The 22,663-nt window shown below is 39.1% G+C and overlaps 2 protein-coding genes across 2 annotated transcripts in view; one reads left to right on the top strand and one right to left on the bottom strand.

Annotated features, from left to right (window-relative positions):
- The window catches only part of LOC101014651 (SHC-transforming protein 4), a 142,364-nt gene that overhangs the window by 73,359 nt on the left and 46,342 nt on the right, over positions 1–22,663 (top strand). Inside the window, exons 3-5 of the mRNA XM_003900903.5 lie at positions 309–372; positions 7,224–7,343; positions 19,525–19,578. Of these exons, the coding sequence (XP_003900952.1) occupies positions 309–372; positions 7,224–7,343; positions 19,525–19,578 (238 nt within the window). The remainder of the gene's footprint in view (positions 1–308; positions 373–7,223; positions 7,344–19,524; positions 19,579–22,663) is intronic.
- On the bottom strand, positions 11,795–14,408 carry LOC116275853 (EP300-interacting inhibitor of differentiation 1). The gene has a single exon (XM_031668718.1). The coding sequence runs from the start codon at positions 13,444–13,446 to the stop codon at positions 12,880–12,882; it is 567 nt and encodes a 188-aa protein (XP_031524578.1). The 5' UTR covers positions 13,447–14,408; the 3' UTR covers positions 11,795–12,879.

A 22,663-nucleotide genomic window follows, 5' to 3' on the forward strand; every position in this document is an offset into this window, starting at 1 on the left:
CTTTTTGGTTAAAAATCAACAACACAAAAACCAAAATCTGAAAATCCAAGGAAAAACAGAGATGAAAAAAGCGAACAGTGGAGCTCCTTGTTGTGAAGCGATTGCTCACTATTAGGGTGCTGCTAGGTTTTCCTGCAGAAGGAGTAAGTACAGCATTTCCTCCTGTGGGGCTAGGAGAATATCATGTGTGTTGGACTCACTATTATGTATGTGTACTTTTTGGTCGTGATAATTTCTAACATTTCTTAAACACTTACTGTGTGGAGGTAGTATGCTAAGTCTTTATTTGTATGGTTTCTGTTCTTTAGGGAAGCAATAAGTCGCCTGTGTGAAGCTGTCCCCGGGGCAAATGGAGCCATTAAAAAGCGAAAGGTAAATGTTGCGGTGGTTTTCTTGCTTATGTGTCCCTCATGATGGCAAAGAGAGTATGAAAATTGCTGTTAGTTCATCCCACCGTATGACCCAAAGTCCAGCCTGGCCTTTATTAGGTGGCATGATATCAGAGCTGCACTCAAAGCTACTCTTGTCCCTCAAATCTTTCCGAGTTGCCTGACGCTGTCTGATGTGGCGATGCCTCCAGCTGCAGAGGGGAGAAAGCCCCTGGGCTTTATGTCAGAAATGTAGGGTGCTGGACTTGGCTCTTACTGACCAGGGAGCATGGAATCTCATCTTGCTGAGACTCCGTTCTTATTTCCTGTGGAGTGTGGAGTTAGGGAGTTGAACTAAATGACCAGTTTAGTGCCTTCCAGTTTCCACATTTTATAATGTATGTATTCTGCATTACAACATTTTAGACCTTTTAGGCTTCCTGGCCTGTTTTCTAGTATAAATATGGATAGCGGTAAAGGTGAGGTAATAACGCATGGGTAGAGTAGCTTTCCCTGTGGAAAGAAAGCGAAAGTTTTGATGTTAGACAGACTTGGATTGAAGTCCTGCCTCAGCCACCAACAAACGGTGTACTCTTGGACAAGTCACTTAACCTCTTGGATCCTTGGTTTACTCATCTGTAAAATGGGAGAAAATAGCACTTACTTTATAGGGTTATGTAAGAAATAAATGAAGTGATGTCTACATACTACCTGCCACAGCGTCTGGCATCTATTACACTTTCTGTGTTAATGGTAGCTAGTATTATTGCTATTAAGCTATGAGCCCTAGAATATTTTGTTGGTTTGAAAAGTCCAAAGGGCCGATGCAAAAGCTCTTAAGATAACTATATAAATCATATAGAATTGCAGACTGTTTAAGTGTAGGGGTTTTTTTGTTTTGTTTGGCTTTTTGTTTTTTTGTTTTTTGTTTTTGAGACGGAGTCTCGCTCTGTCGCCCAGGCTGGAGTGTAGTGGCGCAATCTTGGCTCACTGCAAGCTCCGCCTCCCAGGTTCACGCCATTCTCCTGCCTCAGCCTCCTGAGTAGCTGGGACTACAGGCGTCTGCCACCAAGCCTGGCTCCTGGCTAATTTTTCTGTATTTTTAGTAGAGACGGGGTTTCACCGTGTTAGCCAGGATGGTCTCAATCTCCTGACCTCGTGATCTGCCCACCTCAGCCTCCCAAAGTGCTGGGACTATAGGTGTGAGCCACCACACCTGGCCGAGAAGGGTTTTTAAAGAGATCTTCTGGTCTAACATTTTCATTTTGCCAGCTACTAAACTGAATCTGAGACAAGAGATGGTATTTGTCTGAGTCACTAGGGTGATTAAGGTCAGAGCCAGCTGTAGAAGCCAAGTCTTCAGATTCCCAGCTTAGGGTTCTATTTCTATACCATTCTGCCCTGTTTTCGGTTATCATTCTTCATTATATTACATAGGGCTGAACCAGTGTCACCCAGAGTGACTCAGAGAACCCACATGATATGAAACATTCTGACAAATGGCTCTTAAATTCTATTAAGGACTCCCTATGACTAGTTTCTTTCACAGAACCCATGGTTCCAAAGTAATCTCTAACCTCTTCCTGCTTCTCATAATTTCTAATTAGAATGCTTCAACTGGATGATTCCAACTAACAGGCAAGATTTTCTCATCTAAGGAGCAGGGATTCCCCATCCCAAAATAAAACAAAGCAAACCTGGCTATCATCTATCCGGAAAGTACACTTGCAGAGAAAAACAGAAAAGCAGCTGGTTTCCTCCAATAGCTAGCATGTATTGAGTACTTAATATGTGCCAGGGACTCTTTCCAGCACTTTACCCCTTTCTTTTCTTTTCTTTTCTCTCCACTTTATTGTGGTAAAATATCCATAACATAAACTTTACCATCTTAACCTTTTTTTTTTTTTTTTTGAGACGGTTTCACTCTGTCACCCAGGCTGGAGTCCAGCGGCTCACTGCAACCTCCGCCTCCCAGGGGTTCAAATAATTCTCAATGCCTCCGCCTCCCGAGTAGCTGGGATTGCAATCATGTGCCACCATGCCTGGCTGATTTTTGTATTTTTAGTAGAGATGAGGTTTTGCCATGTTGGCCAGGCTGGTCTCTAACTCCCTGGCCTCAAGTGATCTACCCACCTCAGCCTCCCAAAGTGCTGGAATTATAGGCATGAGCCACCACTCCCAGCCTCATCTTAACCCTTTTTAAGTGTACAGTTCAGTGATATTAAGTACATTCATATTTTTGTGCAGCCATCACCATCATCCATCTTTAGAACTCTTTTCATCTTGCAAAACTGAAACTCTACACATTAAACCGTAACTCCCCAGTCCCCTATCTCCACAGACCCTGGCAACCACAATTCTACTTTCTGTCTCTATGATTTTGAGTACTCTAGATACTACATATGAGTGGAATCATACAGTATTGGGCCTTTTATGACTGGCTTAATTCACTTAGCATAATGTCCTCAAGGTTCATCCATGTCATAGCAGATGTCGGAATTTACTTCCTTTTTATAGCTGAATAATTTTGCGTTGTATGTATAGACCACATTTTGCTTATCCATTCTTCCGTAGATGGACACTAGGTTGCTTCCACAGCTTAGCTATTATGAATAATGCTGCTATGAACGTGAGTTACAAAATCTTTTAGAGACCTTCCTTTCAATTATTTTGGGTATACACCCAGAAGTAGAATTGCTGGATCATGTGGTTATTCTATTTTTTCATTGTTTGAGGAACTACCATACTGTTTTCTACAGCAGCTGTACCATTTTACACTCCCACCAATAATGCACAAGGATTCTAATTTCTCCATATTCTCACCAAGCCTATTCACATTTTCAGTTTCTTTATGATTTCGTCTTGATAGGTATTCTAGCAATTTGTCCATTGTATCTAGGTTCTCCAACTTGTTGGCATACAATTGTTCACAGTAGTCTCTTATAATCCTTTTTATTTCTGTAGAATTGGTAGTAATGTCTTCACTTTCATTTCTGATTTTAGTAATTTGAGTCTTTTCTCTTTTTTGCCTTAATTCATCTAGTTAAAGGTTTGCCAGTTTTGCCGATCTTTTGGAAGAACCAACTTTTGGTTTAATTAATTTTCTCTATTTTTCTATTCTCTATTTTATCTCTGTTCTAATCTTTATGATTTCCTTGCTTCCACTAGCTTTGGGTTTTGTTTTTTTCTAGTTCCTTAAGTTACAATGTTAGGTTTTTGACTTGAGATCTTTCTGCTTTTTTAATAAAAGTGTTTATATCTATGATTTTTCCTCCTAGCACTCACTGTTTTCACTGCATCCCATAAGTTTTGGAATGCTGTGGTTTTTATACTTTGTTAATCATCACAAAAAACCTAGCCACAAGTGTTATTGTTTGTCCCCATTTTACAGATGAGGAAACTGAGGCCCCAAGAGGTTAAGTAACTTGCTCAGTGACCCAGTCAGTGTGTGGAGGAGCTAGGTCAAGCCCAGGTAGTCTGGTCCAGCATCTACACACTTAATCACGATGTTATCTGCCCTTTTGCCAAGCATCTGCCCTGCAGGGAGAGAGCCAAAAAACGATGTAGGGCCAGTTGAATATAGTCAGATCTTTGTTTGATTCCTTAGGTCTGTTAGATACTGCATCATTAGCAGTTTGGAGTGCTAATGGATAAATGATTTATCTATTTATATGATCTCCTATGAGTTTTGAAGTCTAAAAGTTAATGAATAACTGAAAGAACTGGGGATTCCTGAGAGACTATGCCATATAGAGTAAGAAGAGCTAGGCTGCTATGTCAGTACCAATAAATTGACCCAGATACAGTCAATTAATGTTTCCCTATCTTAATGCTTTTCTCTTTGTAAAATATGGATAAGCACTTCTGCCAGGTCTGCCTCCACTCTTTTGTAAAAGTTGGTCAGTATCCCATCCTCAGCCTCCCCTTTCTGTTCCTTTCTCCTCTCATTCCCATAATGACCTCTCCCAAGGCCGGGGTCTACAGTTTCTCCCCTATCTCTTTCTTGAAGAAGAAATCCTGTAGCAAAATTGCCAAAATTCATTTTGAAAGTAGTAATTATAATCACTACAGTTTGTTAGCACTTCGCCGTATACTGTGCATTTCCATATACTTTATTATTAATACTAAGTTTGATTCTCCTAAGACCTCCCATGGCTAGAGGTGGAAGAATGGAAGTGATAGTATTACTCCTGTTTTGTAAACAAAGACATTGAGGGGGTTCCAGAGTTGTCTAAGGTCCCTTGACAAGTTAGGATCACACCTGGGACTTGAATTCCAGTTGCCTCACTGCCCATCCTGTGTGCTTTACACTCCTTTCTCTTCCATGGGTCTTTTAACTGTTAGGACATTTCTAATAATGGCATGAAAGACTTTGTCTCCTATATAATAAATACATTTTGGGCATATCCCACGAGATTAAGGTTATGGTGAGAACAAAATTAAGATGACTTATACAAAAGTTCTTTACAGATAACAAAATGCTTTTCAACTATGAGATAGTGTTATAATTTAATTTGTATTTCATATATATATTTTTTGTTTGTTTGTTTGTTTGTTTTTGTTTTTTTGAGCAACAGAGTCTTGCTCTATTGCCCAGGCTGGAGTGCAGTGGTATGATCTAGGCTCACTGTGACCTCCGCCTCCCAAGTTCAAGTGATTCTCCTACCTCAGCCTCCTGAGTAGCTGGGATTACAGGCACGCGCCGCCACGCCTGGCTTATTTTTGTGTTTTTAGTAGAGACGGGTTTCACCATGTTGGTCAGGCTGGTCTCGAATTCCTGACTTTGTGAACTGCTCACCTCGGCCTCCCAAAGTGCTGGGATTACAGGCGTGAGCCACCGCATTGGCCGCTTAATAATATTTTTTAAACTAGCATGGAAAAGAAACTCTAGAGAAGCAAATGAACAACTTGCTGTTAATAAAATCACTGCGGGGAACACAAAATCTCTCGCTTTGCCCAGAGCCGTGTAAGAAGCAAAGAAAGTAGACCAAGAGTCAGCTTTATGATGTGGTGATAGCTGTGAGGTTTAGGGCTCCTTCCTCACATTGTTTGCACTACATTTTAGAATGAGCTTGGAATTAAAAATAAAACTGTACATTAAATTTCAACAGTGCGGCCGGGCGCGGTGGCTCAAGCCTGTAATCCCAGCACTTTGGGAGGCCGAGACGGGCAGATCACGAGGTCAGGAGATTGAGACCATCCTGGCTAACACGGTGAAACCCCGTCTCTACTAAAAAATACGAAAAAAAAACTAGCCGGGAGAGGTGGTGGGCGCCTGTAGTCCCAGCTACTCGGGAGGCTGAGGCAGGAGAATGGCGTAAACCCGGGAGGCGGAGTTTGCAGTGAGCTGAGATCCGGCCACTGCACTCCAGCCTGGGCGACAGAGTGAGACTCCGTCTCAAAAAAAAAAAAAGAAAAAATTTCAACAGTGTGTGTTTAACAGTTTGGTATGGCTCCAGAATGAATCAAATGAGAGCAAAACTAGGACAGAAACAAATTGTGTTTTCACTGATTGCCTCAAAGTATTGATTCATATGCTGAGGAATCACTGATTTCCATCAACTGGTCCACTTTCCAGCAGAGGATTTCAGGACTTAATCCAAGCATCCATCAAAGCATTTAAATCTCTCAAATTATTTCTTAGAATTTTTAATGTTGGGAAGGGCAAAAATAAGTAATAATAATAATAATAATAGCTCTCATGTACCTAGCCAAATACTGTGCTAAATGTTCTCCAGTTATTATTTAATCTTCACAACAGCCCTTATGATGTGGCTACTGTTTTTTTTCCCCCACTTTTTATATAAAAGGAAATTGAGGCTTAGAAAGGTGATTTGTCCAAGGTCATCAGTTAGTAAGTGGCATTTCTGCCTGAGGAAATCTACCAGCCCACCCTCTCGCCCCCCTGTTGGTATGCCTTTGTGGACATATGACCCCAGTGCTTTTCTTTATAATTCCTGGGTACCCCCTACTCTCATGATTCTTCACCAAACCCCCACACCTCCTCTTCTTGAGAAATGCCTGGTCCAGAATTTTGACTTCTATCAAAACATGTCCCTTTCCAGATCGCGCCACTGCACTCCAGCCTGGGCGACGGAATGAGAATCCGTCTCAAAAAACAAACAAACAAACAAAACAAACAAAAAAACATGTCCCTTTCCTCAGGATCTTCTTCTAAATCTCTATTAGTAATTTCTGGTAAATCATCTTTATTAATGAGTTAATGTGGAAGGGGCTAACGCCTTCCTAGTAATATTTGTTCATTTTAACAATTAGGACCTTCTGAAAACAACAATTTAACCTAAAAGAATGCCCAATGTTAGAATTTCAGGCATCATGATTATCTGAAGGTAACAATTAGACTAGTAGAGAGGACTTTTTAACTCTGGCAAGGGAAAGATGAGGGAGGAACAGGGATGGCTTCAGAGAAGGAAGCAGTTGTGTAATTGGAGAGTTCATCAATGCCTTCTGTGGCGTTAGATTCAGTGGATTGTCAAATTTTTCTTCTTTTAGATTTGCAGTATTGAAAAGGACGCAAGAGTTCAGCTGGTCTAAACTCTCACAGGAATTTGTTTACATTCAAGCAGGAGTCCACTCCCAGCACCTGGGGAGGAGAGAAACTAGGAGAAAGTTCTGAGGGCCTAAATTTCACTACTTAATAAAGAATTTGCTGCATTCTAATTTTAAAAACATGTTTATTTAATAAAAATCATTCCCTTTCATTTGATTTATATAAGGTAAAATAGAAAGGAAGAGTTTGGACTTTGACTCATTTTTAACATTTAAAAAACATTAACATTCATTCTGTGACAAAATTCCTGACAGTGTTTTGTTTTTCTTCTTTAATTTTTAAAGCCTCCAGTTAAGTTCCTATCAACAGTTCTTGGCAAAAGTAATCTTCAGTTTTCAGGAATGAATATAAAACTGACCATCTCAACATGCAGTCTCACACTGATGAATCTTGACAACCAACAGGTAAGATCACAAATGTCATTTATAGTTTAACATATCTATTTTTCCAGAGAAGCCTGGGGATAATGAAAAGAATAAAGTTTTAGACAGAGTATGTCTACAACTTAAGACAGCACAAGGGAAAAATCTGCTGAAGATTTATGCGTAACAATCATTAGAACAACAGCATTACCAACCCATCACTGGGGCGTGTAACCACCTACATACGTGCCCCTACCTAATTGGCTTTGAATGAAGAACTAAGGTGCAAAGAACATAGAAAATATCATTTAGCAACTCATATCCTTAAATTGATCATTGATGTCTCCACCAACCCTCCCCAAATGGATAGCAATTCCATTATCACAACTGACAGACTGTGTGTTGGGCCAGGGTGCAGATGAGGGACAAACGGGAAAGGTGATGTTAGGGTTAGTGTTCTAGCAAACTGAAATTTAAGCAGAAAATATTTTCTTCCAATTCTTGTAGTTGAGAAGCTTTCTAAAATGGTATTGTATAAAAGATAATGCTTTCTTCCTTAATAATTTATGATACTGTGGTGTGCCTGAGTTTTCATTGTGAACCTCATTTCTCAAAGAACAGCATTGCTGAAGCAAATGTAGAATTTACGTAGGCATTGGGCTAAATATGTACCTTAACAAGGACGTTTTGTTTGGCTTGCTTTTAATTTTTTAAACTAAATTCCTTCTATCAGGTTATGTATGTGTGTTAGGATCTGATTTTCCTCTTTGTCTAATATGTTGTGATCCAAGTTTCTTTACAGTTAAGGTTTTATTGTGTGGAGTGCTGTTGATCAAGGTTTAATGTGTACTTAATAATAATAACATGCTAAAAGCTCTGAGGTTACATATGGGTTGAAATGCTGGCTTTGCCACTTACTAGCAAGTGACTCTACTACTCTGGGCTTCAGTTTTCTTCATCAGTGAAATGAGGATTATGGTACTTATTTATAAGGTTTCTGAGAGGATGGATTTTAAGTGTCTCATAGGTCTGTTTAGAGGATTCAATGAGATAATAGATGTAAATTATATAGTGTGTGCCAGTCACATAATACCTATTATTATTATTTACTCAAATATTCTCAGAGACCTTTTCATATACTCAGTACTTAATAGGAAGAACATATTATAAGATTATAAAATTATCAGTAACATATAAGTACAGGTTTTGAGGGCTATTTTATTTTCTAAATTAAAAAACAGAATAAAATACACTGTTTAAGCAGTAGTATACAACACCTTAGAGGAAAAGTGCTAACATGAAACAGTTACAAGTAAATTCTTGTCTAGTTGGGTCCTGGTTGATCTTCCAAGAGTGGTGATGCTATTGGTGTAAAGAGAGCATAACATTTTGGGCTGTGCTTGGAAGACATGACACATATGAGTGGTAAAACATTCATTCAGTCATTCTGACATTTCGACTTCAGTACATATGTAGATGCAAAATTTATTTTTAGTTTTCATTCACACGGATGGTACTACGAAAGTTCAATGCTTTTAGTTATGAAATCTCACTAAGTAGAGGAGCCCTCAGATTATCTCGGAGTTTTGTAAGGGAGGAAGAGTGGGCAAAGCTGAAGCCATCATAATGACAGCCTTTTGGGTAGAATCTAATGATCATTTTTTAAGATGACCCTTTCTGTGGGGTTCCTGAAATGAATGAGGAATTTATGAAGAATGGGATTGTGGTGTATGTGGTGGGGCAGAGTTTATTCTCAGTCTCTCTTTCCCCTTCAGTACCCTTCTTTAGGGCAAAGTATTACTACCCATCCATAACCTTTCAGGCAAAACAGAGGTGAGGAAAATGGGTGATTTTCATTACCAGTAACTGTAGTAATATGATGTGCCTTTTAAAGTAATCCACATCTTTTCTGCACTGGTGCCATGGAACGGGGTTGTATTCAGCCCACTGCTGGAGTGGGGACCAAAGTTAAGATCTCATTTATCTCAGACCTGAGGGCTGATTTTTAGTAACTATTTTGAGCTTTTCTGCAGGCCTAGGGGAAATGGCTGGAAGGTGGGAGAGATGTGCCACTGTAGAGGCCTCAACTCAAGAAGCTTTATGTCTTGTGAGAAAGGCAACTAAAATGTTTAAGAAATGAACACAGCGAAGATTAGAGACTTTGTGGATACAGCACAAGAAAAGGATTAATTAAATCCTTAACGCTACCACTGGAAGTTCTAAAATAAATACAAAGAAATATTAATGCTTTCCCCATCCCCACTTAATTTCTAAGATATACTTTGGACTAAAAACAAAGGTTCAAGTTTATGGATATATTCATAGATGATAGCATTTATGGAACAGATAGTTCACATTTATCTTTGGTCACTGAGAACATCAAGAATATAACCATTCGTTCCCAGAAAATATTTTACAAACCTCCAGAGGCAGAAAATATTAAACATGTAATGCTTGCAATTTTTAAATATTACCATATTTCAGGATGGGAAAATACACTTTTGCAAGGGTAAGTTATAGGTATTTCCTTGTTTCAAAATTCAAGCGACAGACTTTATTGACATACTTTAATATAGTATTTTAGGGCCTCAAGCAAAAACGTCAGTCTCAGTAGCTCACACTCCCACTAATTCTTTACTGATTTCTACAACTCTAACAGATACTGAATTCAGAAGGGTAATAGAGTTAAGGTAAAACAGGCAAAAACTGAGACATCCTTTAGTCTCTACAAGGAGAGGCAACTTGAGATATTTAGAGGCCAAGTAGGTAACGCAAGCTGTGCAAACACAAGAAAAAACAATGGTGCAAGCCCAATGATAAATATCAAGTGCTACCTGGCCTCTATGTTGGGGAGATAACACTGACACTTGGCAAACAGAACACCTTCCTTGTCTAAAGGTGAATCAGATGTTTTTGTTTGTTTGTTTGCTTTTTTGTCTGTTTGGTTTTTGGCTACATAGGTCTATAGGTCAAAGGCTCCCAGATCTTTTACTTTAAAAAAATAATAATAAAAAGGTAAGAATCTAGATTTTTAGCTGCTATCTCTGTACTGAGATGTTGGTCTCTTAAAATTATAAGCATGAACCAAACAAAATAGATCTGTGGCCTGAAGATAGCCAACATGGGATATCTGATCTAAGCGAACATTTGTAATACATATGGATAAATTTGCAAAACTCTCCCTAATCACACTGTGTACTCAAAAGCTTCTTTAAATCCCCTATCTTGCAAAATCAGTTAGAATTTCCCCAGAACTCCTTTCTCTAGTTCCCTTAAATGAAGATACACACACACACACACACACACACACACACAAACACACACACACTCTCACACACATCTTCATTTAGTCCTCACAATTTGTAAGGTACATCCAATTGTCCCTATTTTCAGTTCAGGACCCAAGCCCGAGAGATTAATTTCCCAGTTACTGAGCTAACAAATAGTAGAACCCAAATTTTAACCAAGTAGTCTGGTTTGTCTGTGGTAACTGCATGTAAAGGAAATACAAATGATTTTACACCCCTAAAAGGGGTGTTAAAATGTTAATTTTCTATCCTCAATAAATACAAATAAGTATTTACAATTTTCATTGTCTCTCAGCTTACTGCCTATTTTTAAGACTGAAAAACAACCGAGCCAATTGCAGAGCCCAGGTTTTTCTCCCTAAGATGGGCCTTCAGATGTAACAGGGAGTGTTTCCCACCCCCAACTCTTGTGCCCTACTTAGTCCCAGAGAGAAACAGAATCACAACCTTCTAGTTTGTGGACGTCAGATTTTTTTTTCCCAAGAGTTTACCTTTCCTAGTAAAGATAAACATCTGGAGGTAAATACAACCAGCCAGTTTATTGTGCACTAGCATACCCCCATCCAAACTAATTTACATCACGCATGAAATTAATTATCTATCCACACTCATCTGACCGTAGCTACAGGCTAATTGAGATAGCAGTGGAAGTGGTAGGATTAAGAAGTCTAAGAACCAACACTTTACTTCCACCATCTCTCCCTCCCAACCCAGCTAGTGTCTGAACAATTCTGATCATCCTTGTCACAGTCCTATCTTTTACAGATCTCTCTCCCAAAAGGCAGGATGACCATAAAATAAATAAGGCTCTGAATTGTCCTGTTGCATTGGATATTCGTTCTTTACTGCTATAATGGAGCAGAAGCATCTGGAACCTTTTTACTGATCATGATAAAACCTGCTGATACACTCATTTTGCTGAACATAGCCTTCTGATGTAATCATTACTCTCCTAGAACCTCAGCATCTTAGTAAGGTAACCATGGCAACATACTCATTGATAGGGCAGGTTTTCCTAGACCAGCAAATTCTTGTAGGGCAAAAACTTAATTTACAAAGTTTAATTTCCAGAAATTAATTTGTGAATTAGATAGCTGAAGCTGGATTATTTTCCCTTAATACTGGTTAACACATACAATAAAAACTAGTATAAAGTATGTATGCAATATTATTAGCCAAACAAAATACACAGAACAAGAAATTTTATTATCTCCAATGCTGGTGCATAACAAATAACAAGCTTAATTAGAGGAGGAGACAGAGGGAAACTTCAGATACCAAAGTAATTTCTGGGTAGGTTTAAAACCTTTAAAAGTTGATAGAATAACTGTTCATAAAGTCTTTTTAGATATAGGGCTTTTTACTTGACAACTTTTTATTAACAGTTCTTACAATATGAAGTTCAACTAAAGTATTTCACCTGTCAAATTAAAACAGCAAGCAAAACAAAATTTCTCTAGTATATAACAGCGTGAGCAATGGTTTCATTGTACATTCACACACATTTAGTGTCTAGATTTGAAAGTTTTTAATTAAAGATGTCTTAATTTTTGACTTTTAAAAATGGTTATGACAATGAATTTTCTTGATTTATAGATCACAGTGGCTTTATAAATGATCAAGATACATGTACAAACAAAATTTCAGACGCTCTTGGAAACACATCTTAAGATACAGAGCACACGTGATACATCTTTGAGTTTACTCATCCTTTTGGAATAATGAAGAATACTTCATTTATCTTACACTGAAAATTTAGCCTTTGATAACTATGGCTTGACTAGATCACAAAATAGAATTTCCCAAGTTTTCTTAAACTTTCAGTCCAAATAACTCAAAAGATATGTGTCCTAGTTGGATACATTTTTTCTCATTATATAATTAATATCAGTGGGCTCTTGTATTGGCAGTTTGTCTTGGTCATGACTTATTCTTGCAAAACCATCTTTACAGCAAACAAATACGAAAGATATTTTCCCCAATGCAAGGAAAATAATCTGGATCAATAACAAAGTCAAAGCCATAGGTGTTTTAGGACATTCTTGATAACAGATTTCAACAGTCTTAAAATCTTTTTTCCTTTTTCTTTAATGATTCTCCTCCTTTTTCACAACTGTGCAGTCACTGTCCTATTGTCTTCTATTCTGAAAAACAAATTTTTTTGAAGGTCAAGTTTTTCAATGGCACAAAACTATTTGGAATGAACCCAAAAGATAGCGGAAAGTTGGGTCCCTCCTCAAGTAGTTTCCTCCTCTTTTAACAGCATGTAACTACTCTCTATCAATAATCTCATCACAGCCGAGTTCTTCGGTCAGACGATTGACAACCATCAGTGAAAAAAGCTCTTCGATAAAAGCTAACTGATCAAACGGGGTCTTCTCATAATGCATCTGAAACCCGCCATCCAGGGCTGCTTCTCTTGTTCTCAGAAACATCTTGTCGGCTTCTTCAAGAGCTGCTGCTACTCTGTAGCCGGCACCACTAAGCTGCTCCTCTTCGGGATAGTCGTAGTCGTCCTCCCAGTCATCAAATTCCTCGCCCTCGTCCTCGCTCTCGAAGTCTGCGCCCGCCACCTGGCCTGGCTGCTCCCCAGCGTTGGGCCCGTTAGCAAGGCTCCGTTTCCCCTCTGGCGCCGCCATTGGCTGGGCCTCCTCCTCCTCCATTGGGCCTTCCTCCTCGAGCTGTGGCGGGGCCCCGCTGCGGGAGGGACGCAGGGATAGCTCCCGGCTCCCGCTGCCTACCTCCATCTGCGGTAGGTCACCCTCGCCAGGCATCACATCCATTTGCAGGTCACTGCTCTCTTCATACAGCTCTGACAACTCGGCCATTTCCGACATTATGCAAACCGCTCAACCTCTGGCAAAAAGCTTCCAGCAAGATAGATGCTGCGCGGCCGTGCGTTTGTGCGCGTGCGCAAAGGCTGCGCGCTTGCGTAACCCCGCGCGCAGGCGTGGTCCTCAGGTACCGCCTCCTGCTTGGCGCGCCACTGTGGTTGGCGTAGCTCAATGTTTTTCCCGGGGTGTGGGCGTCGCTTTTTGAGCTACGTTTCCGTCGATTCGAACTTGGTATCTAGGGACCTTGTAGGCAAGAGGCGTAACAGTTTCTGTGTTACTTAACCCTACTGCTGCTTGTGATGCAGCAAACTGGAAAATAACTTTACATGGCCCTCCTAACATTAATGTGCCTCCCCTCCCTTCTTCCTCCTCCCCAGGGCAATTTATCTATGTGCTGATGACTTCTAAATCCACGTTTCCAAACCAGACAACATCCATAACCACAGATCAGCATATTAACTAATCCATTCTGTCCTTTTAGTGTTGTCATTTAAAAAGTTAAATTCACAAACGACATATATATTGTCCTTTTTTTCTTTTTCTTTTTTTAGTTATAGCGAAGAAATACTTGGTCCCATTTCTTTTCTCCGAGTAGGTATTTTTCCACTATTACCAATGCGGCGTGTACTCTTTAAATTCTTTTTATTTGCATTTACATGTATCTTTATGTATTCATAGCAAAATACTATTTTGTGTGTTTTTTAAAAACATGTTTTACCTGTCTTCAACTTAAAAGCCTCTGCTTTTAAGTTGTATATACTTCTATGAATTATATGACTGTGTATACTTAAGGATTCAAGCACGTTTCATTTATTCTGCACTTTATTTCTATTATTATAACATTGTAGTTACGTAGAATTATACAACTCACCATAATGTAGAATCAGTGGGAGCCCTGAGCTTGTTTTCCTGCAACTAGACAGTCCTGCAACTAGACGGTGATGAGACACAGTGACATCCAAGGTGTGTTCCTTATGTCCAGTGGATTCTGTAATCTCATTTTGGTTGCTGTTACTGCGGAAAATCCTGCCTCACAAAGATAGGATGTTGAAAATGAAAGGAGACTTTTCAGTACTTTTGTGGCAATCTCAGGATATTCCGCCTTGACTTTAATCGAGAACGTATGGAGATTTGAAGTTGTCTCAAACATACTTTTAAGGCCACCGCCATTTGCAATATCAAGCAGTTGATCCTCTTCTAGCATGGACAAAGTGGATTCACCTGGCTTATTCACAAATGGGTCACAGATCCATTCTGTCTTTTGTGGATGGGAAGTGTGATGGTTAATACTGAGTGTCAACTTGATTGGATTGGAGGATACAATTATTTATCCTTGGTGTGTGTATGAGGGTGTTGCCAAAGGAGATTAACATTTGAGTCAGTGGACTGGGAAAGGCAGACCCACCCTTAATCTGGGTGGGCACAATCTAATCAGCTGCCAGCTTGGCTAGAATATAAGCAGGCAGAAAAATGTGAAAAGAGACTGGCCTAGCCTCCCAGCCTAAATCTTTCTCCTGTACTGGATGCTTCCTGCCCTCGAACATCGGACTCCAAGTTCTTCAGTTTTAGAACTTGGACTGGCTCTCCTCGCTCCTCAGCCTGCAGATGGCCTATTGTGGGACCTTGTGATAGTGTGAGTCAATACTTAATGAACTCCCCTTTACATATATATATGTGTATATATATGTGTGCATATGTATATATGTGTATATATATATTCCATTAGTTCTGTCCTTCTAGAGAACCCTGACTAATACAGGAAGTAATGCTCAAAATCTCTGGAAAGCTGAGATAGGTGATCATGCACCAGCTGGGAGAAAGAAGACCCTGGCTCAGTCTCTTTCAAAATCTCTGCTAATGTTTGAAATGTCAGAAATCCCAGTGTTCATTTGTCACCCCCACGATTCCAGTTTAGCTTTGAAAGCAGCCACTTTATCTGCCAACTTGAACACAGTTGTTGTTCTTCCCTGAAGTGACAGAGTTCATTGAGCAGGTTGAATACGTCACACAAGTAAGCAAGTTTTGTGACCCATTCTGTGTCACTGAAATGTGCCGCCAATGGTGACTGTTTTTCTAAAAAGAAATCTCTGCAGCAGCTCTCTTAACTCGAAAACTCTGGCCGGTGATCTACCTTTAGAAAGCCATCTCACTTCTGTGTATAAGAGAAGACATGTGTGCTCTGCGTCCATCTCCTCACAGAGCTGTGCAAACAGATGTGAGTGAAGGTCATGTATAATATGGTTGATAATTTTAATCACATACTGCAAAATGTTGTTAACTTCAGGTGACATTTTCCAACTAGCCATCATTTCTGTATGGATGACACGGTGCATAGACTCACATTCAGAAGCGACCTCTTTGACCTGATTAGTGAAACCAAAATGCCATCCAGTCATGGCAACTGATTCACCCATGCGTATACCGATGCAAAATGACTGATTCCATTTTCCTGATATGTAATCATTCAAAGACTTGAATAGTTCTGCAGCTGTGGTGCTGGTTGGCAACAAAAGTGCATATAATGTATCCTCATTCACATCCTCCTGAAAAATATATCATACTCAAAAAAGCATTGTTGCTTTGTTGTCAGCATCAGTAGACTCATCAACCTGGATTGTGTACCACGGTGACTCATTAATCCTTTCTAACAATTGTACCTCATTATCCTCTGATATTTAATCTATTCATCTAGTTGTGGTGCTACCCAAAAGAGGAACACATGCCACCTTTTGAACTGCAGCCTCTCCTAAAAGTTCATGACAAATGTCCTTAGTAGCAGGCAGGATCAACTCTTCACCAATAGTAAAGGGCTTCTTAGCTTTAGCAAAGTGGTTAGGCACTAAGAATGATGCTCCCAGTGCAGATACATTTGATGAAGTGGTAGCCTTCAATAATTGCTTCTATTCTTTATGTTCACATTGTTTTCTTTTGAAAAACTCCAAAGGCTTAGTATTAATGCAGGGTGCTTGGTCTCCATGTGACAAAGCAGTTTAGAAGGCTTCATGGGTTTGTTACACAGCCACTTGCTACATATTATACAAAGTGAGCTTGGAGAATGTGAATCACCTGTTGTAATGAACTGGCATTTTAAGTAGGACTCTTGGTATTTTCTTTTAAATGCAGCTTTCTTTTTGTTGGCAGCCTTAAAGTCTTCTGCAGTCTCATCGTGGATCTTTCTCCCTTTTCAAAGAAACTCTCCAGCGAAGTTTGTTTTTTACTCATTTTGGCTAGGGTTAGCTAATGGGCTTACCAAAACTGTGACTGAGAAAGTGCACGGTGCAGGAAAGAGACATGGCTGGAAGTGGTAAATAAGATAATGGGCGGGCCAGGCACAAACTAAAATCGTCAGATTCTGACTTAAAACCTGCCATCAGCTGCAGCTGTACAAACTGAAGTACATCAACTCACTTGCCACTATGTAGCCTGCCACCAGATGCAGCTTAAGTGTCACTTGCTACTTACTGATAGGGTTTTGATATGAGTCTGCAAGCAATTGATTTATTATGGTCTCTGTGCAGTCAAACCTCTCTGCTATTGTTAATCTGTATTTGCAGCCACTCCCCAGCGCTGGCATCACCACCTCAGCTCTACCTGAGATCATCAAGCATTAGATTCTCATAAGGAGCATGCAACGTAGATCCCTCATATGCGTAGTTCACAAAAGGGTTCATTCTCCTATGAGAATCTGACGTCACCGTTCGTCACCGTTGATCTGACAGGAGGCAGAACTCAGACAGTAATGTGAGCAACAGGAAGCAGCAGTAAATACACATGAAGCTTCTGTCGCTCGCCCACTGCCCACCCCTGCTGTGCAGCCCGGTTCCTAACAGGCCACGGACTGGTACTGGTCTGTGGCCAGGGGAGTTGGGAGCCTCTGCTCTAGTTCTCCTCACCATGGACACATAATTTCTGGCTGACTGCTGCTTGGTGTCACATTTATCATAGACTAAAAGTTCTTAAATACATGAGTCTATTTTTAGACTTTGAATTCTTGTGAAATTTCTACACTTTCATATCTTGCTGTTTGATCAGGAATATTTTGTCTTTGTTCTTTAAAAAATTGCCCTAACTCTTCTTGCTCATTTATTCTTTCATATGAATTTAGGGGCATCTTGAATATGATATTATAATATTTCTTATCTGATAAAGGAATTCTTATGCATTTGTTCTTTTAAAATTTGCTTTAGCTCTCTTGCACATTTATTCTTCCATGTGAATTTTAGAAGCATTTTTATTGGGATTGCATGGAATTTATAAATTAATCTGGGGTAGGATTGACACCTTTGTCATACCGTCTTCTCATCTGTGAAAGTGATGTATATCTTTCTATTTGTTCAGGTCTTATTTATACTCTTCAATGAAGTTTTCCAAAAAGCATTACATGATTCTGATTAGTTTTATACTAAAGTACTCTTACAAAGTGTACCTTTCTCCCCCAAATACAGTGTCTAATTGGCTTTTGTTTGTTTGTTTGTTTTTTGAGACAGTCTCACTCTGTTGCCCAGGCTGGAGTGCTGTGGTACGATCTTGGCTCACTGCAAGCTCCACCTCCCAGGTTCACACCATTCTCCTCCTTCAGCCTCCCAAGTAGCTGGGACTACAGGTGCCCACCACCATGCCCGGCTAATTTTTTGTATTTTTAGTAGAGACAGGGTTTCACCATGTTAGCCAGGATGGTCTCGATCTCCTGACCTCGTGATCTGCCCGCCTCGGCCTCCCAAAGTGCTGGGATTACAGGCGTGAGCCACCGCGCCCGGCCAACTATTGTTGATATATGGGAATGACATTGATCTTTGTATATTGACTTTGTTTTTACTGAAATATAAATGTAGACAAGTACACAGATAATAAGTCCATAATAATTATCACAAAATGAACAGTTTTATAACCAATACTCTGATCAAGAAACTCCAGCATCCCAGAAAACCGTTTGCCCTTTCTTCCTGTGCTCCAGAAATAACCACTATTCTGATTTCAAATACCATAATTTTGCCTAGTTTTGAACTTCATATAAATTAAGCCATGCAGTATATATTCTTTGTATTAGGCTTCTTTTGCTCAACAAACATGTTGTTGCTATATAGTATGCCACCATTTGAATATTACAATAGTCATCGTTGGGATTGTTTCCAATTTAGGGCTTTATGAACAGGGCAGTTATTATCTTCTTTGAGAATATTTTTTGTTGCACATATTTACACAATCGTGTTGGATATACATCTAGGAATAGAATTGCTTGGTCATCTCATATAATCAGCTTTGGTAGATTCTGTCACACAATTCTGAAAACAGGATTAGTCAATAGTTGCATAGTTGGTGTTTTAATGAACCTTCAAAATAGCATGACAAATATGGCTCTGCAAATGGTCATTATACTGTGGTTTCCAAACAAGCAATCCTAGACTCTCAAATAAAGGACAGTCTTCTTAGCTGATTAATGCAGTTTACTTGGCGATTCTTATTCATATTAGAAGTCTTAATGTTAGTGCCTTACTCAGGATACATTTAGTAGTGAATGACTGAAATCAAATTCAAACTAACTTTTGCAAAAATAAACAAAAATATAAAGGGACAGGTGAAATATATTGGTTAAAGTGATGGAACAAATGTTACCAGCAGACTTTTTTCCTATTTTTAGTTCTCAGTTCTGATTTTCATCAGAAGAAAAACTTCATATTCCAGCAGACTTTTCTCACATGGCAGCGTAATATGGCCCCCAGAAGCTTTGGGCTTACATAGTTTTTAATGGCAGAGAGAGATGCTTTCTCTCCTATTATTCATTTCAATTCTTCTCAAAAGACATTGATTGGCTCTGCTGTATCCAGAGAGATGGTATTTTCTGATTGGCTAGCCCTAGATAATGTTCCACCTGGGTAGGCAAGGGCAGTGAGATGGGCATCACAAAATCACCAGAATCTCATGGTTTAAATGAGATTATTATACAGCGTAGGTGGGGTGGTTTCCAAAGGGATGCTGATCAGGTAAAAACAAAACAAACAAATGTATGTCTATTACTGTTACACTGTATATAACTAGAAATAATGATTACTTCATATTAGCATACATATTTATGTTTTTCAGATTATTGCAAATCATCATATGCAGTCTATTTCGTTTGCCTCTGGAGGAGATCCTGTAAGTATGGATTCACAAAAGTTCTTTTTATGAGTTAAAATAACTTCTTGATGTTTGGGGCTGGATGATAAAAAGAAATAACTTTTACATAAACCATATTAGCCACTACATGTCTTTTCCTAACATACTATTACAGTCTGTGAATAGCTACATGTAGCAGATAATAAAAAATTTGCCTTGGGCAAAATATTTCCTATCATTAAATTTTAAAATGTTTGGATTAGTAGATGAAACTAGTAGTGCTCCATTATGTTATTAGCCATGGAGTTATCATCTAATAAGTTTCTTGTTGATAATGTCTAGGTCATGAAAAGCAAGTATGTCACACATGTGTTGCTCAATCCTGCCTTAGAATTTCTTCTCAACACAGAGTTTCTGGCACACTTTACTAATCAACTGCACTTGGTATATCAACCAAGTCAATTAAGTCTAATCTGGAATGAGCAACCAGGTTTGCAGGAGCTCATGGAGGAAATGCTGAGCTGGGGAGAGAGAACTTGTAGTTCTTCTCTGCTAAGAAGAGGTCATGTGGTACTCATTTCCTGGAAATTGTACAGGATTTCTCCAAGCCTACTTTGCAGAATGGAGTGTCATTCCTTGACTCCCTACTGCACCATTTCTGGACCAGAGCAAAAGGAGAGGGGCTTTGAAGCTAGGGAGCCTGCAACTGAGCAAGAAGCAAATCTGTTTAAACTGAGGAAGTAGAAGAATACTTTTGCCACTCTGTGACATTATCGGTCTTTTTATTGTACTCTTTCCTCTTCTAACCTTCCATATGTTTTGATGAAAGGTTAGAAGAGGACAGAGTATGACTTTCATAATGGTTAAACATCAGTAATGTCAAGAAAACAGGGGAACATACACAGACCTTGTTCTTAGAATGTATTACCTTCTTTTCTGCAAAGCATTTCTTTTAAAAAAATTATATCCTTCAGGAACGAACCAATAAAATTCAGTTTAGCAATTGATTGTTTTCTATCCACCACATTTACTTTTCACTTCTAATTGAGGAATAAAATGTAGAGTCATCAATGATAGGATGATAACCTAGAAACCCAAGAAAATATGAGGATGCTAAAAACTAAATCTGGCAGCTGATATCATGGTAGTTTTAATTTGTTTTAAACTTTTTGCTAAATATTCAATGGGGGAGAAATAATTGTATATCGCAAAAGGAAGTAAAGTTCTGAAGTTACTCTGTAATCATTGCTTCATTTACTGGCATCTAAAGTATTTAAGCAGGTTCTTCCACTTGGGTGTTGGTGTAACTTACCTGTGTATAAAATATGTAGGTAAATGCTATTTAAATTAGCCAATTCTTAAAAACACTTCAATAATTACTTGTCTTCACATTGGCTACCAATGACCCAAAGTATTTAAGCATGTCAAACCAAGACATGCTTTTTTTTTTTTGAGACGTAATCTCACTCTTGTCTCTCAGGCTGGAGTGCAGTGGCATGATCTTGGCTCACGAAGCACATGGAAGAAAAGCAGCCTTCATAGGATTTCAAACTCTTGTTTTCTAATTAATGGTTATTCAGTTTCCCCTTTAGGCATTACTACTTCCTCATCTTTTAGCCTGGGGTGTAGTTATTTTCAAATAACTATTATATATTAGTTCTATGATGCTGCCATTTTTAAAAGTAAACCAAATATTAAGAGTTCTACCTTTTCCCCAAGAAATTCCACAGATGCCTAATTGTGAATTCCCATTAGCAAATAAGGGACATACAAGGTGTCAGGTGCTTAGCAGCTGCTATTTGAACCCAAGAGCCTCTCTGGACTCTTTTCCATCCAGCCTTGTAATCTGGCCTCATTAGCAACACCAAGGATGATGGCTGGCAGAGAGGGTCAACTGAATCTGGGCTGAAAAATACCAGCACTTTCTCGTCTTCCTAGCTCAGTCATCCATGAAGGAATTCAAATACTTTTCTTAAGAGATTTAAAGTAGTGTTTATACATGTAGTATGAAAAATAATTATTGGTGTTTGCCCTAAATTTCTCCAGGGTTGTCATCATGTTAGATTGGTGTGCAAACACTCATTTACTCAAGGCATGCCCTGAATGATTTCTATTATTGTTCTCCAGAATCTTAAATCTTTTCATACTCTCTTCACGTGCCTTTAGTTCTTTAAATTGACCAAAGCACCGTTCCTATCAAAAACAAACAGTAAATAATTTGTGGCAACTATGGGGAAGGTTTGTACCTGCTGCATTGAGAGCACCTCTGTGCTCTCTGAAGCTGGTGAGAAAGCCTGTTGATTCAAATTTAAAATAGAAATCTGGCGGCAGTGCCATGGCTTAGTTGGTTAAAGCACCTGTCTAGTAAAATAGAAGTCTGGAGCCACCCTAAGCACTGGCATTAGAAATCATCTCTATGAAGTTTTATCATCAGGTCGGGGAGGCAGTGTGATGTACTGCCAGGCTTTGGAGTCAAGTAGACTTGATTTATTTAAATTCCCTAAACTCCAGAGTCCTCATGTGTAAATGGAGGATAATCCCTATTGCCTGACAGTGTTGTGGGAATTACGTGAAATGATGCGTGGTTAGTGTTAGCACAGTGCCTGGCACACTGTCACAAGAAGTAACTACTACCACTATTGCTAACACATGCCCATATTTGTTTTAGGATACTAACTGAGATAGTTTACAGCTTTAGGGCGAACTACATACAAGAGTAGGAAGCTGACTTCAAAGTCCCTGTGGTCCAACATAGTAATCTTTCTCCAAGATTTCCTCCAAAATTTCAAAAATAATGAATAGTCTTCTCATCTCTTGGCCTTTGCTCGCCCTCATTTTTACTCTCTTTGCAAAAACAGTTAACTTGTTTTCCATCCGTCAGCCCTGAAAACATTTGTTGGTAATGTCTCTATGGCTATATATACTTTCTCCACTTAAAAAATGCATTGTGAATGTGTCAAAAATTAAATACGTTTAAACATATTTTCCCCTGCTATTTGTGCTTTACTTTTAGCATTCTGTAAATTCTCCCAAATGTTTACAGCTGTAGAATTTTAGAACTATACCAGCGTTGGAGGCTGTTTTGAAGATGAGGAAACTGAGGTCTGGAGAGGTCTCACCGCCT

The sequence above is a fragment of the Papio anubis genome, chromosome 7 (genome assembly GCF_008728515.1).
Source record: "Papio anubis isolate 15944 chromosome 7, Panubis1.0, whole genome shotgun sequence".
Lineage (NCBI taxonomy): Eukaryota > Metazoa > Chordata > Mammalia > Primates > Cercopithecidae > Papio > Papio anubis.